This window comes from Rousettus aegyptiacus, unplaced genomic scaffold (genome assembly GCF_014176215.1).
Source record: "Rousettus aegyptiacus isolate mRouAeg1 unplaced genomic scaffold, mRouAeg1.p scaffold_m13_p_12, whole genome shotgun sequence".
Taxonomy (NCBI): Eukaryota; Metazoa; Chordata; class Mammalia; order Chiroptera; family Pteropodidae; genus Rousettus; species Rousettus aegyptiacus.
In genome coordinates this window covers 39,647,788-39,670,461 of record NW_023416287.1, presented here as the reverse complement: position 1 = coordinate 39,670,461, position 22,674 = coordinate 39,647,788, and the positions used below count along the sequence as shown (strand labels likewise).

Sequence of the window (22,674 nt, the reverse complement as noted above, 5' to 3'; positions counted from 1 at the left end):
AGCTATAAGACCGTACCATATTTCTCCAAAAATACGTTTCCCAAGGCAAACCCCCTACTTTATCTGGCACTCAACCGGGAGACGCAGCGGCCGGTACCAGGCTGCAGGTGAGAATGGGGATGGAGGGCATACCTGGCCAGGGCTGCCCCACGCCTCCCCGTGTACCGCATTTCCGGCGACCTCGGGGCTTTTCTTAGGTCCCGAGGCTTGTCTCACTTTCTCAAGTGGGGACCGAGCTTTAGACGCGGAATCCCGCGTACGCTGTGACTCCAAGGCTATGGCTAGGGGAAGATGGGAGGTGGCTGCTGGCCCCCCGCGGGGCCTGCGGCGCTTGTGGCTTAGAAACCCGGAGGCGCCGGCGGCACTGAGACCCTTGCAGCCGGGGGCGGGGCCGAGGGAGGAGCGGGGCGCGTGACGCGCGGCGCGGGCCAATGGGGCGCGCGACCGGGGCCGAGCCTCCTGCGAGCCTTCGCCTGCGCCGGAGGCATCACGTGAGCCGCCGGGAGCCAGAGCCCAGCGAGCCGAGGCGGGCGATTGCTCCGCCGCAGCGACCCGCGGGCCAGCGGGCGAGTGAGCGAGCGCAGCACCCGCGGCTCGGCCCGCGGCCGCCGCCGGACCGGGAGCCAGGCCACTTTTCCCAGCCCAGCCCGCTGGGCCTCAGGACCACCGGTGCCTGGCCGCGGGCCGGGCGTGCGCCAAGTTCAGGTGGGAGAGACGCAGCCAGGCCGGACCGCCGCGTGGACGCGGCCCCGGGCACCCAGTGAACTGGGCCGGACCGGGGTGGGGGGTTGGCGCTGGCTGCCTTCTGGGCGTGTGGCTGGGCGCCCGCGCGGCTGTCCCAGGCTCTGAGCAAGTGTCCGAGGAAATGTCGGAGGAGCAGGGTGAGACGCCAAGGGGGGCAGGGGCGGTCGGCCAAGCCCGTGGGAAAGTGACACCCCCCCCCCTCGCCGCCGCATTTGCCCACCGGCACTTTCCTCGCACAGGTCCGGGCCGCCTCCTGGGCGCCTGGCCGCGTGTGTCCCTGCCTGCCTTACAGGCCTGCCCTTCCATATGGTGGGCGCTCGGTGGGGCCTGGCAAGAGGAGCGGCTAGGCGGACAGATCCGCCGGCCGGGGCTGGGGAGGCGGGGAACAGAAGGAGGGCCTGTGGTGGAGGGGTTACTGTCGGTCAGCAGCCGCGGCCTCGGGTGGAGGAGGCTAGAGCCGAAGGCATAGTGGGGCTGCCCACGCCTTCCTTTCCCATGCAGTTCCCACACGCGCGTGGGCACCTACACCGGCTCCACACGCGAGTACGTCGCGGACACCTTCCAGCACAACCACTCTGGCCGCCGCGCATCACGCCCCTCACACGCAGTCACACGACATGAACTCACACCCCTTCGCGCACACCCACACCGTTCACACGTCTCATACTCCGATTCCCCACTCAGAGTCCCCTGGCCGGTTCGACTGATCATTAGCAGAGCTATGACCGAGGGTTGTCGGCGATTTGGGTGGGGGGGTAGTGGGGGTAGATGGCACAGAGGAGAGGCGGGTTCCCTCTCCCCTCTCCAATGTAGCGTTCCCTAAGGAACCTCTTCCCCCTCTTAGGGGAGAGCACAGAGGAGCCGTTTTCTCGCCCAGTCTTTGGGGGGGATGGGCATGTGTGTGACAAAAATCACCAAACACCTGAGCCCTCAAATACCCCGCAAAGGACTGGGTGGTTCGTGGGGCTCTCCGGACTCCCTACAGGTGTCATGACGCCGGGGCTTGGCCACTTTTGGGTCTGCTGGAGGCACGGGTAGCAGAGACTCTTATTTTGAAGGGCGTCCGCCACCCCCGTGATTTGCACGCTGACCCAATGGCAAACCCTTGGCCGGAGCTGGGCTTGTTATCAATTACATGTTGTTCCTGCAGCCGTTGTGTCCCCGGGAGGATAAACAGCAGGCCGGCCGGGGGTGGGGGGGTTGGGAGGGCGGAGTCTGGTCGCCTGCCGGGGCAGGGGGGGGGAGGGGAGGGACAGAGCCCAGAACAGTGCGTCCCCTCCCCCTGCAGGCTGCACCCCTTGCCGTGCCACGTGCTGCTGTGTTTTAGGGGCCAGAGCCGGCTCCTGATGTGTTCTCTCTCTGATGCCAGTGCCCCTTTTAGGTTCTCAGTGCCTCGGCGTCCAGTCTAGGCCACTCAGCCCTACATTAAGACCTTGCTGCCTGACCCTGGTGATTCTCTTCTAGGTCTCATTCCACTCCTCACTCCCTTACTCCCTTTTTCGATTTCCATAGCAGCACCTTTCACCCAGCCCATCAGCAAATTCTACAGGGTTCTGTTTTAGACTTGAATATAGAGGCAAACCTAATAGTCAGAACAGCTTATATTTTGGTGAGGAGGTAGACAGAAAATAAAGTACATAAACACATAACTGAATCTCCCCCCACCTCCCCACCCCCTCTCAGTGGCAGCTGCTAGGAAGAATATACTGTAGGATGATATAATGGAGGGCTGTCAGGGGAAGTCCCCCATCCCCCTCTCTGGGGTGGGGCAGTGACTTCTAGGCTGAGATATAAATACAGTACTCCCAGGAGGAGGGAGGCTGGTGAAGGGAAGAGGGATCCATAGAGAGAGACTAGCCAGAGTAGTGGCTTGAGGCTCATGAAGCTGGTGAACTTGGTGTGCAGCTAGTGCGGAGTGGAGCAGATGAAAGAGGTCTGGGAGAGATGGGTAGGGCCCAGGTGCTGGGTGCTGGGAGGAGGCTGCGTCACATTTCATTGGGAAACTATAGGAGGTTTCTTCTCACCCCATCCTACTGTACTTATTTCCATCACTCTTTTTTATATCATTTCTTCTGTGAATATCTTAGTTTATATCTGGAAAAGGAAGGCCTTCTTTAAAAAGACTCCCGCCATAATAGCATCATCACACTTAAAAATTTTAACAGTAATTCCTTGATATTATGGACTATTCAGTTGGTGATCTCATTGTAGGGAAGAGTTTTAAGTCGCATTGCGTGACCCGATCTGCCTCTTACCACCAGTCATGGCCTTTTCCTGGGTTCCTTAGCATCACAGCAGAGAGGCAGAAAGACCACTTATTCCCCCATTTGTAGGCTAATCCTAATTGCTGGTACTGACCAGTGCTTGCATGCATGCCAGCCCTGTAATAAGTGTTCAGCATGCGTTAGCGCATTAGACTCTTACAACCTAGGAACAAGGCACTGTTAGCAGCATCCACATTCAACAGACTACGACAGACATGAAGACATTGTGCTCCTTGCTTAGGGTCATCCAGCAGATAAATTGCAGGCGCAAGAGCAGAGCCCACTGCTCAGAGGGCCAGTGACGAGGGTGGAGGAGGCCTTGGACCAAGTGTGGGCTCTGCCCAGCCTCATTGCTCTTTACATTATCTGGTACTTTCTCATTCCTTCTAGAACCCGATTTGATGAATAGCGTGTATTTTAAAAATCCCAGTTCTAAGTCCATAGCCGAATATTTAAAAGCCAAATGTTCTGGCAAAACTACACTGGGGAGTGTATACTTCCCAAGGACATTCACCTTGCCTTGTTTCCTGGAGCTCTGTGAAGCTTCCCAGATGAGTGGGGAACTGAGGTCAAAGGTCCTTTGGCCACAGGAGGCATGGAACAGATGGGGAAACTGAGATTTGGGGGCGAACCAGGAGTTGCCCAAGGGCAAAGCTGATGATAATCCCGGCCTTGGGAGGTCTCTACCCACGGGGCAGTGCTGGGTAGCAGTCCCAGGAGTGGTCCTGGAGACAGAGCACTGGGGCAGGTACAGAGGTGATGCCAGGCAGCAGAGAATCTCTGGCTTCAGGTACAGAACATACCCTTCCCCAACCTCAGTAAACACCCAGCCGTGGTCACTGGGTGGGGACAAAGGTCCACAGAGGTAGCTCTGTCACAGCCTGACACTGTTGACTCTTTGGACACTGTACCTAGCATGGCCTTCAGAGGACACAGCTTTCCCCTTTCGGTTAACATTCTCTGAGCCCCTCCTGGGTACCAACTGCCACACTGGGAACTGGGGACACAGTGAACACCATACAGCCCAGCCTGCCCTCATGAAGAGCATGGTCTAGTGGGGAGACTGGAGTTAGCTGGGCCATCTCGAGGTGGTGAGTGCTCCTTGGGTGCGGGCCAAGGGGGCCTTCTCTACCAGCTCACTAGGTGGTTGTGAAGTCACATGAGGTAAGAACTATGACAGCAATCTGGGTTCTGGGTCCACCTCTGTTCTCCTGAGTTCTCCCCCTGGGCAGGGCCTTCTCCACCCAATGGTAGAGCCTCAGTAAGGTGTCCATTTGTTCAGGCTTGTCCTGCTTGCCCCGTTCACAGAGGAGGCAGTCAAGCCCAGAGGGGTCTGAAAGCTGGAGGGAGGATAACTGCCCCCTTTAGATGGAGAAATAGGGCCTTCCAGGGCAGGCGCACTGGGTCTTTAATTTTTTGCCACAAACTAGACTTGGCTTGATTAAATTATAGATTGTCCAGTTAAATTTGAATCTCGGATAAAATAATTTTTAATATGAGCTGTTCTATCCAAAATTTAAGAATACTTATGCTAAAAGTTGTTCATTTTTTAAATCTGAAATTCACATTTAACTGGGCAGCCTCTATATTTATTTGCTCAATCTGGCAACCTTACCCAAGCCCTAACAACACAAGGGTCAGAGGGCAAATGGCCATTTTCTTCCCCCCTCCAGTGACTCAACAGGAATGAAGCTGAGGTCAGGTTGCCTCAGAAATGCAATGACTCCAATGGACAGGGTTCTCTAGCCTTGGCTGTTTTGAGGTGCAGAGAACTTACTCACATATGCGCTTTCTCACTTACATGCACTTGCACTCAAATCATTCACAGGCACATGCATGTTCTTTCCCAGAATTGTTCTGGAAAATCTGTTTGAAAGCAAAAGTGCCCCAGGTTGTGCAATGGGCTTGGAGAGCACTCTTGCAAACAGGTGGTGCAATTTCGGAAAACACTCTTGCAGACGGAGATCTCTTGAGGGACAGATTGAGGCAGGATCCAGGCATTTGGCATTGGGAGGCTATGGGCAGGTTGTGGTGGTGGGGCACAGGCCCATGAGCTGGCAGGTAAGTGTGCTGTCCTCCTGACTGGCCCTCCCCTGTTCTTTTCCACAGCTACCAACCGCTCAGCCAGGCCAGCATGGTGGATCACTTGCTTCCAGTGGACGAGAACTTCTCGTCACTGAAGTGCCCGGTTGGTTATCTGAGAGATAGGCTGGCAGGTGGGCAGGCATACCACATGCTGCCCTCACCCCTCTCAGAAGATGACAGCGATGCCTCTAGCCTCTGTTCCTGTGCCAGCCCTGACTCACAAGTCCTCTGCTCCTGCTATAGTAGTGGCCCGGGCACTGAGGGCCAAGACAACATCTTGGACTTCCTGCTGTCCCAGGCTACACTGGGCAGTGGTAGCAGCAGTGGCACTGGAGCCAGCAGTGGCCCTGTGGCCTGGGAGGCCTGGCGAAGGGCACCAGCACCTGTGAAAGGGGAGCATTTCTGCTTCCCTGAGTTTCCTGTGGGTGACCCCAATGATGTCCCAAGGCCCTTCCAGCCCACACTCGATGAGATAGAAGAGTTTCTGGAAGAGAACATGGAGCCGGGAGTCAAGGAGGTCCCAGAGAACAACAGCAAGGACTTGGGGGCCTGTAGCCAGCTGTCAGCTGGGCCACACAGAAGCCATCTCCATCCTGGGTCTGGTGGGAGAGAACGCTGTGCTCCCCTTCTGGGTGGTGCCAGTGCAAGTGACACCCAGGGTCCAGATGTGGGGCCTGCATCTGAAGGCCCTATCCCCTTGCTGCTGCAGATCCAACCTGTGCAGGTGAAGCAGGAATCAGGCACAGAGTCTGCCTCCCCTGGGCAGACCCTGGAGAGTGTAAAGGTAGCCCAGCTCCTGGTCAACATCCAAGGGCAGACCTTTGCACTCCTGCCTCAGGTGGTACCCACCTCAAACTTGAACCTGCCCTCCAAGTTTGTGCGCATCGCCCCTGTGCCCATTGCTGCCAAGCCCATTGGGTCAGGACCTCTGGGGCCTGGCCCCACTGGCCTCCTCATGGGCCAGAAATTTCCCAAGAATCCAGCAGCAGAACTGATCAAAATGCACAAGTGTACTTTCCCTGGCTGCAGCAAGATGTACACCAAAAGCAGCCATCTCAAGGCCCACCTGAGAAGGCACACAGGCGAGAAGCCCTTTGCCTGCACGTGGCCAGGCTGCGGCTGGAGGTCAGTATGGCGGGTGACAGGCTGGGTGGTGAGTGCAGCCCATTCATCTCTGCTCCCCTAGATGTGTGGCCAAGGCCGAGTTCTCCACTCTTAGATGAGGCTGATTAGGAAGTGGAGAGGGGTGGGCAGGTTTCCTTGTCCCTCCTGATTACTAAAGCCAAACCAGTTGGTCTCCAGGGCCTGAGGCAGGGCAGAAGGGCTCTCATAGTCATAACAAGCACAGTTGAGAATGCTGGGGCATGGGCTGTGTGCCCAATGGGACTACCACTGTGTACACTGTTCCCTGTGCCTTGTAGTACCCTACAGGGTAAGTACTCCCATCTTACTCTTGAGCGAACTGAGGCTCAGACTGGCTAAGTAACTTGCCCAAAGTCACACTACTTTGTAAATGGGATTTGAACCCAGCGGGTCGTATAAGAACAGTCACATCCTGAAAATCCTGTTCCCTAATCAGAGGGACCAGCTTCATTTAGAAATGGTTTTGAGTGTGCGAGCTGGGCCTGGCCCTTGCTCCCCACTGGGAGGCTGGAGGTGTATTTTAGAAGCTGCAAAGACCAACCACAAGGGAGGACCTGGCTGGAGTGCTAACCCAAAGGTGGAAGACTCCTTCCAGGCTCTACTCTACGTGGCACAGGGGGAGAAACTAACTCTCAAAGGACAGGGCTCTTGCCGGGGTTACCCAGACGAGGGCTGCACAGCTAGATGAAACCCCCATGGATCACCCTCCCCTGGGCCCTGGGTGCATGTCCACCTTTTCCTGAAAATCAAGCAGCTGGCCAGGAGCACAAATGCTCAGGTACATTACAGCTGGGCTCGCCCCAGTTTAGGACACCCACCTCACTGGAATATCCAGCCTGCCTGGGAGGGTGGCTTATGCTACTGGCACATTCCTGGGCTTTGCTACTGTGGCTGCTGCTACATGTGTGAGTGTGTGAGAGAGTGACATGGCATGCTTGTCTGTGCAGAACCAGATCTTGCAAGCGGCTGTAGCTGTATGTGGGCACATGTGTGTGCATCTTGCTTCCTTCATATGTGTACCCATGTGCTACATGACCATATGTGTCGGTGTACCTTATTCATTCTTGTGTGTCTGTGTTGGTGTGGCACGTGGGGCCATTTGCAGCTTTGGTTTTTTGACCAGACTCTCAGGTGAGAGCACGTGAGAGTTGGTCCAAGGATGGACAGCGCCACTCCTGGAGTTCTGGCTGGCCCATGACGGGAGCTGTGCCTAGAATGTTTGATGTGATGCTGGCAGCCCCTTTCCATGGAGCACTGAGCTGGCCAGGGAAGGCACTTGTTCCAAAGAGCATCTTGGATTATGAAGGCTTTTCCTGAGTGAGGGCATCCTTTACCTCCAGTGACCCGAAAGTGCCCATCAGCAGACCTGCAGGGCTTCTGCGAGAGCCCGTGCCCTAGCCTCATAAGGCTGGGTGTCAGTACTTGTGTTGCATGCCTCTCCGAGCCTTGTGCTGCAGTCTGCCAAGTGGGCCCTGTGGTAACAGGTGAACTTGCAGGGAAGCTTGTAAGGCCTGGCATAGTAGCAGGTGTGCAGTGTTGGGTGGTCAGAGTTTGGGGTGGAGAGAAGCCTAGAGAAACATGGGGCCTTAGAGGCAAGTGCTCAGCTGCAGAACGGAGGGGCATTGAGATGACTTGGGTGAGGTGCTGCTGGTAGCAGTAGTCAGAAAGCCCAGTCCTGGTCAGCCTCTAACTTATAGTGTGCCCTTGGAGTGGTCCCCGTGCCCAAGTCTCAGTTTCCTCATCTGTAGAGGGCCTGCTTACTACCTCTCCCTAACAGGGCCAGAGGTGCTCAGCAGCACCCATTTCTCATCAGTGGTATTATCATTCTCATACAAGGTTATAGTCAGAGAAAGGAAGGTGTTCTGCCCAGCCTTCACATGGGTGGTACCCCATCTCAGAGGTACCCCTAGACTCACAGGGACTCCTTTTGGATACATTCTCCTTTTGGTGGGGGGTAGGGCTAGGGAGAGATTGGGCAGGTGGCTTGGCAGAGCACCAGTCCGACTCTCATGATGAACTCATCTTCCTGGGCACTGTCCCCTGGCTGTTGCTCACAGTTGGCAAGTGGTCCCTCCGATTGGGGTAGGGATAGGTGGGGCCACAGAGAAGAAGGATGTGGTCCTTGGCGAAAGCTGCCCACTTGGCCCACTCCCCAGGGAGGAGGGGCCCTGGCTTCTTCCAGGCTGTCCTAGAGAGCAGATGGGACCCTCAGCCCAGAGTATGTCTTAGGGAGGCAGATTCAGCTCCTGATATGCTGGCCTCAGGAGGTAATGAGTTCCCCATGGCAGGAGGTGTGGAAACAAGAGTGGGGTTTGTGTAGGGGATTCACCTCTGCCACTGTCTTAAGTCCTGGCCCTGGTCATCTTGCTCAGGACCCACTTGGCAGGGAAAGGCATGGTGGGTGCCTGGCGTGGTGAGGTCCTTATAGAGTTGACCGTGGAGCCATTCCTGTCTCCGGCCACTCCTAGGGCTTCAAAGGGCATTCCCAGCTTCTTCCAAGGTCTTTCAGAATGGGGTCTGGCTTTGGTGAGGCCACACATGGCAGAGGCCCTAGGAGCCAAGGGTACCTACTGAGGATTTGAGAGTCCCCAGTTGGCCTTCAAAGATCCTGAACCCCTGGGGATGTACATGAGATATGCATGTTACTTAAAAGTAGCATTGGCCTTCAACCGAGGGTCAAGAGTGGAGGGTGCCCTTGCAATAGTCGGGCAGGAGTACAGACCCAGCTTTGGGGCAGCTTGACCTGAATAGGACGGAGGAGCAATAATGATGATGACAATGAGGTGTCATTGTCATCTGTATGCTAGGCTCTATTCTAAGGTTCTAAGAGTTGGAATCCCCTCCACAAATCCCCACACTTGCTTGCATACCTTCTGCCATGGGAACTCATTACCTCCTCAGGCTACTCTGGCCTTTATGTGTACTTTGGTATGCTTAAATTCCTATTCAAACTTCTCATTCTGGTCCACGGGCCTGCACAATCTGCTCACTGACCTCCCCTCCACAGGACAGGTTCCCATTTGGGCCTCAGTCTTCTCTGTGCCCTCTGTCTCCAGTGCTTTCCCATTAGTGGTGGCTATAGTTGGTCTTATGATGGTCCCTGCTTTATTCCTCACACATCACAAGTATTAGCTCACTGAGGTCTTACAATAGCCTTGGAACGAACAGGGACTAGTTTGTATTTTACAGAGGGGAAAACTGAGGCCCAGAAAGCCCGCAGGGACAGCACTAGCAAGTGTGGTTCTGGATGCAGCAACAGACAGCACCTCAACCGCATCCTGACCCTGGGAGCAATTTGGCAGGCATGCCTCTCCAGCCTGGAGACGCCTGCAGGTACAGGCTGGCTTTCCCCTCATCTTCTCTCCCTGTGTGCCTGGTATTATAATGGCTGGGTGTCCTCTCCTCCCCACAAGGCCATCAGCTCTTTCAGGTGTTACGCCATGGCCTAGGGGAAAAGAGCTAACAACAGCAGCAGTGATGATGATAGCTCCTGATGTGTGCTAGGCACTGCTCTGAACGTGCCAAACTTGGTAACTTTTTTAATGCTCTGAATAAGTCCATGAGATAGGCATCAGTATGTTGTCCCCACTTTACAGAGAAGGAAATGAGGCACAGGGCATTTAAGTAAGTTCTCCACAGTCACATAGCTAGTAGGTAGCAGAACCAGGAATTTACCTTGGACTATCTGGCCCACCCCCCAAACTCAGGCCCTCTCTCCAACCCCTTCTGCAGGCCTCCAGCACGGGGGCGGGGGTAGGGGGATGGCCTGCTCGAGTGTTGAGAGGATCTCTACTTGCTATGGTCTTTGGGGTGGTCTTTGGGGTGGCACCTGTGCATGCTTGCTTGCCTCCCTATGTGAGGAGCTCCTCACTCCCAAGGCCACCTCTCCTCTTCCTACTGGCCCTGGTGAGCAGTTTCCTCTTATTCCTACCAGGCTGCTTCTGACCCAGGCACTGTGTCCTGGGCCCAACCCTGTTAACTTCTGTATGCTGAACAATGACCCTCCCCATACCCTCCCACCCCCGTGTTGTCACTTGTACAGGTAACCAGCCTCCACTTTCTTCTGCTCTTGGTCTCGAACTCAGTGTTCCCTCTTGTAACATGGTTCCTGCACCCTTGGCGGGGCTGAAACCAGACTTTCCCTATTCTGAGCTGACTGTCTGGGAAGTGGCTGTTTGCCTGCCTTCCTAGAAGTTTCCTTATTTCACTCTCAGACACAGGCGTCCTTTGTTCCCTGCAGTAGAACATCCTGTTCCAGAATTGCTAAGCCGTTCTGTCCAGAAAGAATCCCCTCTTGCTACAGCTAATATGAATATTAACTTTCAGCAGCCCTGTGTGGCAGGTACTGTTTTCATCCCTGGTGGACACAGGAGATCCAGAAAAGGGGAGGTACAGGCCTGAGGCCACAGTGCCAGAAGGTGGCAGGGACAGGATTCAAGTCCAGTGGTCCGGGGTTGGCCTACTCTCTTGGCCCCGGACAGTGCTAATCCCTACTCAATGAGGCATTCTCTGACCCCATTCCCGCAGTCGGCAGAGCTCCTAAGTGTGGTTGGACAGGTTGTGGCCTGTACAACTCTAGGAGGTGCCATTACTGTTGTAGTCCTTGAGACTTGACTATTTACAATCATGGCTTTCTGGCTAATGGAAGGGTGTCTTCTCACAAAAGTGCTGTGTGTGCCAGTGGTGGTACTGATGTTATAGGCTGCTCAGCAGAGTCACCTGGACCCCTGTGTTTCCCTGTCCTGCACCTCAGCAACCTGAATCAGAGTAATGACCCACACACTCCAGGACCTCACCAGGGCCAGGCCCTTTGCTAAGCTCCTTGCAGGTAACAAGAGCTCACAATTGTTGGATAATTGCCATGTGCCAAACACTGCTATAAATACTCTTTGCCTTTTATAGTCTCCTGATGCAGATCTGTCATTTCCCTATCTCTAGGTGGGGAAACTGAGCCTCAGAGAACTTGGTGGCTTGCACAGCCCACCACTGGTCAGTACACGGCAGAGCTCACTACCTACAGAGGCTGCATTTCAGGCACTTGGTCCCACCCCATGTGGCCCCCAGACCCCTCTGGTAGCTGCCCTTTGGGACAGTGTGGGTGAGGGTGTGAAGCAGGAATCTTCTGATGGTTCACTTCCCAGGGACAGACCCCTCAGGCTACAGGACCCTGAGGCAACAGGGAGGGGACTTAGAGGTGGGGACACCTTCTTAAGTCTAGCTCTCCCTTAGTGTTTCCATGATTAGAGGGTCGCTGTGAAAAGTTCCAAAAGGTGGACAGAAATCCCAAGGTTTTTGTTGTATAAGTGAGGAAACTGAAGCCCAGGGTGGTTCTTGAGTTTGCTCAGGACCCTGCAGGGCTCCTGGTGTGGTGGGGACCTGAGCGGATCCTGCCGTCCTTTGGCTGTGTGACCCCCACAAGCCCATTGTCCTGTTTGAGCCCTTGCTGTGGTATTGTCGGTCTGACAGGGCTGACCCTGGCTCCCCAGAAGGTGTATGTGCCCCCAGTGCCTGATGCATGGGAAGGCTCCGGCACTGCCAATGGCATTTTCTGTAGCTTTCTGCTGGCCCCTGCCTTGGGCAGGCCCACCTGCTCAAAAGCTGTGTGCTTAACGCTCTGTGCAGGTGGCCTTGGCCAGAAATCACAAGTCCAGGTTCTGCCAGGGTGTGTTGATGTCACTTCCTCCTTGGCACGGGGCTCCAGTGGCATACACCACCCATCTAGGCTCTGTGGATAAAGCCAGGCCCCTGTGGTCACCATGGTGGGCCGAACATAGCAGGGAACTGTGCCAGGACCTTTGCTCTGGCCTCAGCTGTGCTATCTTGCTGGTGGCCCTGGATCAGGCCCTCATCATTCTGAGCCTCAGTTTCCTCATCTGGTAAACGAGCAAATTGGTCTTCCTGTGTTCCAGAAATATGCTGGGAGTACTGTTCTGTGCCAGATACAGTTGGTGCTCTGTGATGTTAGGTGGAAGAAACCCGACTATGCTCTGGGGACAAGGCCCTGAGTGCCAAGGGCTCCTGAGCCAGACTGAAGCGTTTGTCCTTCTGGCCTGGCTCCCCATCTGTGCTCGGGCCCTCCTGCTACTCACCTGAGCTTTCCTCGGGGCTTGTTCTACTGTGTCCTCCTGCTCCTTAGTAGGCTGTGGGATTGAGGCCTCCACCCATGTAGTCAGACCAGAGGTGGGCCAGCCGCCCCTACCCATAGACTGGGTTGGGGACAGCTGTTCCAGGGGTACCGCCCTCCCTACCTCTTGCTGTGTGGCCCCAGGTCAGGGGCTTTTGGCCTGGTACTCCTGTGTGTGTGCATGTAGATGCATGTGCATGCCTGTGTGTGATATGTGCATGTGCATACATGTATGCACTGTGGAATGGAGTGCACATGCATACACACATGCATGTGCACATGTATGCAGTGCACCTATGTTCATGGTATGTACATGTATATGGCATGTGTACACATGTGAGTGTGTGTCCATATGAGTATCTATGTGTGAGTCTATGTGGCATGTGCATACATGTGGGCGCATGCATGCACTGAGACTGGAGAGGACTGTCCCTGTGACAGCTCTGTATCCGCTTGTGGGTGCCCCTTGTGTCTACTCTTTCATGTAAATACACTTACTGGGCACCTACCATGTACCAGGCAGACATGTCTTTCCTCATGGAGCTGATGGTCCAGTGGCACCCAAACTGACATTCATCAAAACGTTGAAAATAAAATTAAAATTGCAGTGACAATGATAGGGGCATTGTGCTGTGGCAACTTAGGTTGGGCTGCTGTCCTGGAGGGCTTTCTTGAGGAAGTGATATTTGAGCTGGGCTCTAAGGAATAGGTGGGAGGGAGCAAGGAGAAGGGGGAAGGGAAAGCATTCTGGATAGAGGGAGAAGTATGTGCAAATGTCCTCTGGCAAGGAGGACCAAGGACAGACCAGCATAGGTGGAGCACAGAGAAGGAGAGTATATGTATGTGTACGGAGTGGGGTCTCATTGCCAGGACCAGGGTCATGGGGTGGACAGAGCCTCAAATCCCTGAAGTCAGTGTCAGCTGTCTGAGCCTTGTGGTCTAGCTCAGTCCTTACCTCTCTCATTAGCAACTGCTCCTTCCCAGCAACCTCTGGACTATAGGAGCACTTGCCTCTGGACAGGCTGAGGCCAAGAGAGGGAGGTAACAAGGGAACCATTTAAACTCTCAGAAGTACCTCCAAGGGTTGCAGTTTTGTTTGGGGACATCTTAGGGAGCCCAGCTTTCAGGAAAATAGGGTCTGGGAGTGAGATGGGTCACAAATCTGAGGACCCTGCCTCTGCTTTAATGGAGGCAAAAGAGAGGAGGAGCCAGGAACTCCCTGCTGAGCTGAGAAAAGAGATACCTCTTCCAGGCCTCAGTCTTCCCCTCCAGTTAGGCTTCTCTGTTCAGACCTCCACAGAACCCCCAAGTTCTGGCCTAAGGTGGGGGCATGAGGCACAGCCACAGTCAGGACAAGGGTCCTCTCGCTGCACACTATGAGGTTTGGGGTTTGTGGGTGGAGAGTAAGTCAGGACTCTGGTAGGCTTGAGAGTCTGTCCCAATACTTGCCAGCGGCTCTCAGGCCTTGATGCATGAAGTTAGCCCGCTCTTTGCTAGTAGAGCCTTTTATTTGCAATTCTTGCTATCCTGAAGGGACGATGGGAACACGGGGGAGAGGGACCCAGGACAGTGGATTCAGAAGCAGTTTGATAAGTGAAGCACTGCAGGGCCACCCTACCAGGCTGGCGGAGCCCTGGGGATCTGCAGCTGGCCTAGGGGTGGGGTGGGGGGTACGGGGTGGATGGGGGCAGGGCCAGCCTCGCTGACCTCAGTGTCCTGTAGGTTCTCACGCTCAGACGAGCTGTCGCGGCACAGGCGCTCACACTCGGGAGTGAAGCCCTACCAGTGCCCTGTGTGCGAGAAGAAGTTCGCACGGAGTGACCACCTGTCCAAGCACATCAAGGTGCACCGCTTCCCCAGGAGCAGCCGCTCAGTACGAGCTGCCAACTGAGCCCCCCCACCCTGACCCTGCTCCCTCGGATTTCCCCAATATTTTGTAGCAATAATTTATTTGCACCCTTCAGAAGGACATGACAAGGTTATGATCCCACCTTCTGAAGCCTGGGTGGGGTGGGTACAGGGCGAAGGGGGCTGGCCCGGGAGGCCAGAACCCAGAGTCCCCTCCTACTGCCTCTCTTGGGGCGACCCAGCCCCCAACCTGGAGGCTGTTGTTTGTGCCTTCACGCCTTCGCCTTCGTGCCTTCCTGCGTGCCCACCTCTGCTGCAGTGGCCTGTGGGGGGCCTGGCCCTTCTTCCACTGGGCTCCCCGCCGGGACCAGGGCCAGGGCCAGGGCCAGGGTCAGTGCCAGTGCCAGCACTTATTGCCCAGGAAGATGAAATGTACAGTTTTGAAATGTCAGTTCCCAGAGGGAGCCACGCTGGGAAGAAGGAAATAGGCCAAAAGTCCTGGGCTGCACTGTGGCATGTGGGTAGCTTTGTCCAAGATGCCTTGCTCAGCCTGACTACCAGAAGGTATGAGCAGAATGGCTAGGGGTGCAGGACCTGGCTTCTGGGTAGCTGTGGGGTTGAGGTGAAAAGGTCCCCCTTGGTGGTGGTGGTGGGGAGGGGGCTGCTGGCAGTGCATGTGCTTGAGTTAAATGTGCAGAGCAGGCAGACAAATGTAGGCTGGCCCGGGATCGTCTCTACTCAGCGTGGCTCATCCCCTCATCCTGTTTCCAGACAAATCCAGCCTCCAGGGTCATCTTTGGGAGGAGAGGGGAGCAAGCTGCAGTGCATGTAGAAGAACCAGATAGAACCCCCCAATCCTGATTTAGAAATGCATTCCTTTTTTTGTCTAGAAATTAATATCAAATGAACTAGCTTGTTTTGACAGGTTTATTTCACATCCTATGAATGTATGTAAATAAACTGTACATAGGTACATCTACATAAAATATCTTTTAATAACATATCAGCATTTATGTAAATTTGAAATTTGAAATTTTGAAAATCTATAAAGCTGGTGTACATATGTTACAATTATGTATATTTTATTTGGTCCTTCATAAAAATATATTTACTTTGCCAATAAAAGGAAAAAAGAACTCAATAACTACGACATTCATGTGCTGTTTTCCTCCACTCTGTAAGGAAATAGGGGCAATTCTGGGGGCTGAGTCTCAGGACACCTTGGTTTGTACCTGGAGGGGGGATACAAAGGCCCCTTTGGGGTCAAACCCCTGGCCCAGAGATGCAGGCTTCCTACACAGCCTCACTTTAGCCTGGCTGTTGGGTGTTTGCTCATTCTAGTTTTCTGGAGGGCAAGGAGCTTCCTCTCCTTTTGGCTGTAAACCTCAAATCCAACCCCTTTCCCGTGTTACCTATGGGATGCCACCATGGGCTAGCCCGGGCCTACAGGGGTCACTACTCCTCTGATTTACTGTTGGAGACTTGCTTGACACTTTGCAATTCCTACCCTCTATGCAGTCCATCAAGCATTTACTGTGAAGCCACTGAATGCACTATGTAGGAGTGGGAGGATCAGATAATTTCCGCTCCTGGACTTCCCTAGGTAATGACATATTACTTCCCACTTGCATGGCTGGTCATGAATGGATTAGGAGTCTTGGCCAGACAGATAAGACTCAGAGGGCTGGTGTATGGAGTTTGGCCACCACCTCCATCCTCCCCTGCTACTCAGAGCTTTGGGGAGACAAAGCTTCCCCAAATTCCCCAGATGCGTGAGGTCTCTATGAGCACGTGCACAGTTAGAGCACTTGCATACCTTGGGCAGGCTGGGAGCTAGGGTGGTGGGGACCAGAGAGTCAAGAGAGGCTGTGGGCAGGGAAGGCCAGACTCAGTGGCTATGGTTCTCCTGTGATATTAAGTGGCAAGGGAGGACCTTCCAGAGGTGATCCTCTCTCCAGGAGCCTGATGCAAGTTGGGGCAAGTATTTCTCAGTGATACCCTCAGAGACTGGCCCTGGTCCTGGGTAAAGGATTCGACTTCGACTTTGTGACCTCTGCCCATTTCTCCTGACTGGAGGTACTCTCTGTGTCCAAACATGCCCTGGGGAAGTTAGGCATTGATTTCTAGACACGTTAACATAGTCTCTCTTTGCCCGTAAACAAGCAATGCTGCCTAGATAAGAGGGACACTAGGGGTCAGGACAGTCTCTTTGCAGGAAACTGTGAGCACATGTATCCATGGTGCAGGGTACTAATCTGGGACACCACTCCTTACATCTTAGTGGATGGCCCCAACAGCCCATTTACTCTGAGCCTGCAGGCCCCTGCTGACCCTATGTCTGGGCCAAGACTAGGATGGCTGTGTGTGGTGGGGTGATCCGGATCCAGACTCCTCACCTGATGAGTAGTGTGTTCACATCCTTGCCACGCACCTTCCTTGGGTGGGCAGTACAATAGAGTGAGGAGGTGTGAAGGGAAGGGCCGTGAGTGAAGGGGACTGCCTCTTGATCCTTGCTCCCCCCACTTTGGGTGGGTTTCTTAAACTTCTCTGGTTTTGAGCTTTTACACCCTGCAGAACAGGGATGAATATCTCTAGTTCACAGCATGGTGGCGAATGGTAAATGAGAGTGCATGAGTGACTTTGAACAGCAGCAAAGACTCTTTCCAGGATGTGAGCTTGCCTCCAGGCCAGATGGAGAGCCTGGGTAGACAGAGCCTCTGGTCTTCTGCTGCAGCCAGTGCCACTGCAATGGGACCTATGAGTGCACTGGGAATTTTGTTGAAGCGCCTAGCTTGTTTCCTGCCTCTGGGAGACCCCCATGCCACCACCTTTGTAACCCTTTGTTACTTTTGTGGCTGGAAGAAGAGTGTTTGTCTTGGCCTGATAGCCAATAAAGCAGGTAGCGATGTGAGCCAATGGGCCCACAATTGTTTGTAATAGGGGATGATTCTGGAAGGTTGTAGACCAGAAATCTAGCCTTAACACCCTGGCACCCTGCCCTGCATGATACCCCTTTTTAAAGACACACAGAGGGGAGGGAAGTACCATTTATTGAGCATCATATCATGCAAAGTATAGGCTACCATAACAAAGAAACCCCCAAATACCATGGCTTACACAAAGTAGAAGTTTTTCTCTATTTAAACAGTCTAAAAGAAAGCCGTCCAAACTAATATGGTGGCTCTAGTGTGGGGCACCTGAGCTCCTCTCTCGTTGCCCTCCATGCCCTAGGATGTTGGTCCGTGATGGCTCACCAGGGTACTGGGCCAGCCTGTGGAAAGCTGGTGAGGGGTCATGTGTTCCCTCCCTCCCTGCGAAGGCATGGGCTGGATCTGCACATGCCTGTCTACTCATGTCCCATTGGCCATAACATAATTTGCTTGGCCTCATCTACTGCAAGGAAAGATGGAATATGTGTCATAATCTGAGAGGTTATGGACACAGTTAAAATTTGGGGGTTCTATTCAAGGATAAAAGAGGAGAGAGTAGGAGTTGAATTTCCATTGTAAGAAAACCCGTTGTGGTCTGGCCCCAAGCCTGGTGCCATACACACAGCATGCCATTCACCTCCTAGAACCTGGCAGATAGGTGCCCGCGCAGCATGCCCAGGTCATGGTGGAGCTACATGGGTTCAGCTCACCCATAGCTTTGTCCACATTCTCGGAATGGGTGTCACTGGCAGGTATGGGACCAAAGAGCAGGCTTCCAGGATCCACAGCAGGGTATCATGAAGGGAAACCCTGTAGGAACAGAAGAGCTATGACACTTTGGCAAACCAAGGCTGCAAGTGACAGAATCCTGACTCATAGAACAAAAGTAAAACAAAACCCTTATAAAGCCATTAGTGTCTACTCTTGAATAAGACCTAGAATCCTAATAAGTGCCCGTGGAGCTAGAGAGACAGAGCAGAAAGACCTGGGGTCAGGGCTTTTAGGGAACTGTAACTTTTCTTATGTTCTGTTGGTTCAGAGTATCAAAGGCCTGGGTAATGGGTATGAGGAGAAACTGTTGGGAATGGGCATGTTAACCTGCTGTCAATGAGATGAGGGGCTTGGAACATCACATTAAGGGGCCCATCATGGGGACAAGATCAATCCTCTTTGTGACAAATACCAAGTCTAAGCAGACTTTGCTTTATTTAAAGTTAGGTAAAGATGACTAATGTCATGGGGCCTGTTAAAAGACTGTAGTTAGAGGCAAAGGGAACAGCATTCAGAAGACTCAAAGAAAGTGCATACCTCAGTGATCTACTGCATGACCCAGAAAAGCATATTTTGAAATTTCCTGTTATCTTTGACAGATGAAAAATTCCTTGTGGCTCCTGGGAGGCCACAAGGGGGTCCTAGCTGAAAGAGAAGAGTGACAGGACCAGGTACAGAGATGGATAGAAGAGATGAGAAAATATCGCAAGGGAACAAAATCCGCAATAGCAGAATTAAAATCTGCCTTGGAGACAGCAGGGAAGGGATAGGTGGTGCAGGCTTCCAAGAGCTGCTATGGAGGACAAGCTCACATGGATTTTCCAGAACCTAGCCAAGAAGGAATATAAAAATGGAATAGATAGGTATGGAGGGCAGAAAATGTAAAACCAGTACCTAGATACTGGAGTTTCCTGATCAGATTCCAGAACAACTAACATAATACTAATACTGTACATAACATATGTGACATATTTAACATACTAATGCATATAATTATAATACAATGATATAATACATCACTAAACAATATAATATTCAATTATAACTATATACACACATGACGTAAGTGGAAGACTGGGAATATACCCCACCCACGGAGGGGAGGAGAGCATGCAGGTGGGTCTTGGAGGCAGAAACTTAGAATTGAGCCCACATAAGCCTTGTTGGCCTCTCTGAACCTCAGGGTCCTTATGTAAAACCAGTGTGACTACACTGATCCCTTAGGTTGTGTGAAGACAGAGTAAGTTCGCATTTTGAAAATAGCAGACTCATTGCATAATGGAGGAGAGGTGACAAGCTTTAAGGCAGAAAGGAGAAAAATGCAGAAATCAAAGAAGTGCATCCCACCAGAGAAACATATCTGAGATAAAGGCTAGGAATCTCAGACATAGCTCACACCTCATGAAGTCAGGCCTACCCAGGAAGGGCACCTGGGGGCCTTGCAAGGAGACTTTCATGGAGTGAGGTCTGGACCCTGAGACCAAGTAAGCTTCCAAGTAAGCTCAGTTTATCTGCTCTAACTCTGGGAGCTTTGGAGGCCTGAGGACCCACTGGCATCGCTGTTCCTGCCTGTTCCCAGCATCCAGTTCTGTGAACTGGGCCTTGACTCTGAGTTGAGCTAATATTGAAAAACATGAGAGCAGTCTCAGAATGGGGTGGTACTGGTACTGGAGAGGAGAGGGATCGCCACAGCTCTCATCAAAAGATTACATCAGAGACATCAGCTACCTGAATGAGAGATGAGAAGAATGAAGAGCCAGCTCAAGAGCAGGGCAATCAGAGCTGGAAATGTCAGACTACAAGAGTGAATATACGTTTATGTAGACATGAATCTAAAGTATGGCAACTGAGTTTTAAAATCTAAATACAGATGCCAAATATGGTCACAGAAAGAGAAGAAAGGTTTGCAATATACAAGTAATAACATAATACCAGTCTGTACAAATAGACTAGCTTTGTGCAAATGCTTGAAGTGTCCCTCTGAGGACTTCCCTTTTTCCCAGAGAAGTCTTTGCCTTTTAAAAGAACAGTTTAGACTAGGCACACTTCTTGATGTCTTATTTTGTATTTCTCCCTTCCCTGAGAAGTCTCTGTCTGGTGCAAAAAAAAATGAAGAAATTAGGCTGGGTGCCTCATTTATATGGGATAAATTGGTAACTCGTTGAACAGCTGTCCTCAGAGGACTCAGCTGGAAGGAGGAATAAGGCCATATGTCTGCTCCCACAACAAGTGGTCATGGGTGTTCCTCATCCCACTGAAGCCTTGGACAAAAAGTAGACACTTACACTGGCTTAGAGATGCTGGCAGGACAGATAAGTGGACGACTGCTCCCTCAGAGGACACCCAGGACCCATGAATGCACCACGCAGAGGAGTTCTGGGTCCCACTTTGGAGGCTGAAATTGTGGCCTTTCTGTGCATGTCAGCTTGAAGGAGGACTTGGGGGTGGTGATGTGGTGAGTGGTAGGAGCTCTTCTCTCCCCAACTCTCCTGAGCTAATGGGCTTTGCTAGGAATCTGGGTGCACAGCTAAAATTCATGCCCCATCCTGGGCTGAGGGCTACTGGCATCCTAGTTTCACATCAAGGAACATGTTTTCCAGGTAGCGATGACACCTCTCATCAGCCCAGCAGGCTCTGATTTCTCCCACAGACCCAGTTTTCACACTTGATCCCTCCACTGGTCCTGAGAGGCCAGCCACTATGGCAAGAACCATCTGTGCCACCTTTACTGAATGTTTGTGGGGCCCCACGGCCCAGTGGTTTCACTCGGAAAACCCTTATTTGATATTTCTGTTGAAATAATATAATAAAATAATATAATTAGAATATCTACTAAGTTTTATTTTAATTATATAATTTATATGTACATAATATAATTATAACATAATATATAATATGCTAATAAAAACACATAAATTATATAACATATATACTAATTAAATTATAATACAATAACATAACTATAGCTAAGTAGCAGACTATACACACACTTATAGAGTTTAAATTACACAACCACCATATATACTGTTATGTATGATTTAAATAATAAAACTATATTATATATAATATAAGTAAAGATTATAACTGAATCTAACTATCACCTTCTCTGCGAGGCACCCTGGGACTTGTTTTTTGTGTTTGTCCCTTCTGTCCCCTTCAAACTTCTCCCTCTTCCCCTTAGAACTTTGAATTCCTTGCTTCTTTAAATACACAGAATTTAGAGCCAGACTCCCTGGACTCACATAACCTCTTCCTGCCTAAGTTTCCTCATCTGTACAGGACAATAATGGCATCTTCTTCATAGGATCAGTGTGTGGACTAAATGAGTTAACAAATGAAATGCACATAGAACAGAGACTTGCAGGTAGTAAAAGCTATTATCATTGGCAGCATTTTTATACTACTCGTTGTTACTTGAGCATTCCCAGTAAACCCACCCTCTTAACCTCAAGAGGCATAATAAACATTTTTGCTAAATGAATACAGTACTCTCTCCACAGACATTTTATCAGGTCAAATGTTCTCCAGCATTGGTACTTGGACATCTCTTGCTTGCAGGCAGATCTCTTAGAGAGCAAGTCCATTCCCTTGACAAAAAAAAAATCAAGGGACCCTATTTAAGTAGCTTCTTCTCAGTGTTCATTCACAGATAATTACACACTTAACAGTAGAGAGAACTAAAATCCAATGTGTTCAAGCCACTGCTGATAAATATCAGGTGATAAATATGATAAACCCAATTGGGAAGTTCTAGGCAAGATGATAGAATAGGTAAACACTGTGCTTGCCTCCTTCCATGACTGCATTAAAATTACAACTAAATTATAGAACAATCGGCCTGGAGAACCATCTAAAGACTAGCTTAACAAAACTTCTATAACTAAGGATATAATGAAGAGGTCACATCATGACTGGTAAAAGATGTGAGAGGGGCTGCCCCTACACCCATTTGGGGCATTGTGCATCAGGAGGGATATCTGAGCTGTGGAGGCACCCCCAGAGGAGTGAGGGACCCCAACCCCACAACAGGCTCCCCAGCCCAGAGTTCCAGTGCTGAGAAGGAGTCCACAGGCATTATGTCCTACACAGATAGTGACCAACCACAGATAGCTTCGTACCTTTGACCAGGTAGCCCCTGGATGGTCACAGGCGGTGGCTGACCTTGGCCTGCAGGGAAGCCTCTCCCAAGAGACTCCAGAACCAACAGACCTGGAGGCTGGCTTCAAACAACAACAGAGAACTACCTGATTAGCCCCATAAGTAGCAAACCCAAAGGGTGGCCTCAACAAGTATATGAGTCAGCTTGAGCGAATTCCACTCTGTGGGGTCAGCTTCACATGGCAGCTCAAATGCTGTGGGCCAATACTCACTGCCAATCAGCCTTAGAGTCAATCCCACCCACCGACATACCAACAACAATCAAAGCTCAACTACAACTGGAGGGAACACAGAACCCACATAAGGAACACTCTTGGAGTACTTGAAGCAGATGATCAGGAAGACTGACACTGGGCCACATAGGACATCTACTACATAAGGCCACCTGACCAAGACTGGGAGATGTAGCAAATCTACCTAATACATATAAACAAACACAGACAAAATGAGAAAAGAAAGAAACATGTCCCAAATGAAAGAACAGGAGAAAACTCCAGAAAAAGAATTAAATGAAATAGAGGCAAGCAACCTAACAGATACAGAATTCAAAAACACTGATTATAAGGATGCTCAATGAACTTAGGAGAAGAATAGATGATCTCAGTGA

The 22,674-nt window shown here is 51.8% G+C and overlaps 1 protein-coding gene across 3 annotated transcripts; it reads left to right on the top strand.

Moving 5' to 3' along the window:
* Positions 1-540: 540 nt before the first annotated feature.
* On the top strand, positions 541-15,348 carry KLF15 (Kruppel like factor 15). Of its 3 annotated transcripts, none has more exons than XM_016160551.2 (3): positions 541-705; positions 5,118-6,218; positions 14,083-15,348. In XM_016160551.2, exons 2-3 carry the CDS (start codon positions 5,143-5,145, stop codon positions 14,249-14,251), a joined length of 1,245 nt encoding a protein of 414 aa, XP_016016037.2. In that variant the 5' UTR covers positions 541-705; positions 5,118-5,142; the 3' UTR covers positions 14,252-15,348. The 3 variants fall into 3 exon arrangements, with proteins under 3 accessions (XP_016016037.2, XP_016016038.2, XP_016016036.2); XM_016160552.2 differs by lacking the exon at positions 541-705 and adding an exon at positions 733-881; XM_016160550.2 differs by lacking the exon at positions 541-705 and adding an exon at positions 1,973-4,172.
* Positions 15,349-22,674: the final 7,326 nt, after the last annotated feature.

Excerpts from the sequence above, each read along its gene's own strand:
- KLF15 (XM_016160550.2), top strand. Across the intron at positions 6,219-14,082 it reads TGGCCAGGCTGCGGCTGGAG|GTTCTCACGCTCAGACGAGC; the intron begins GTCAGTATGGCG and ends AGTGTCCTGTAG.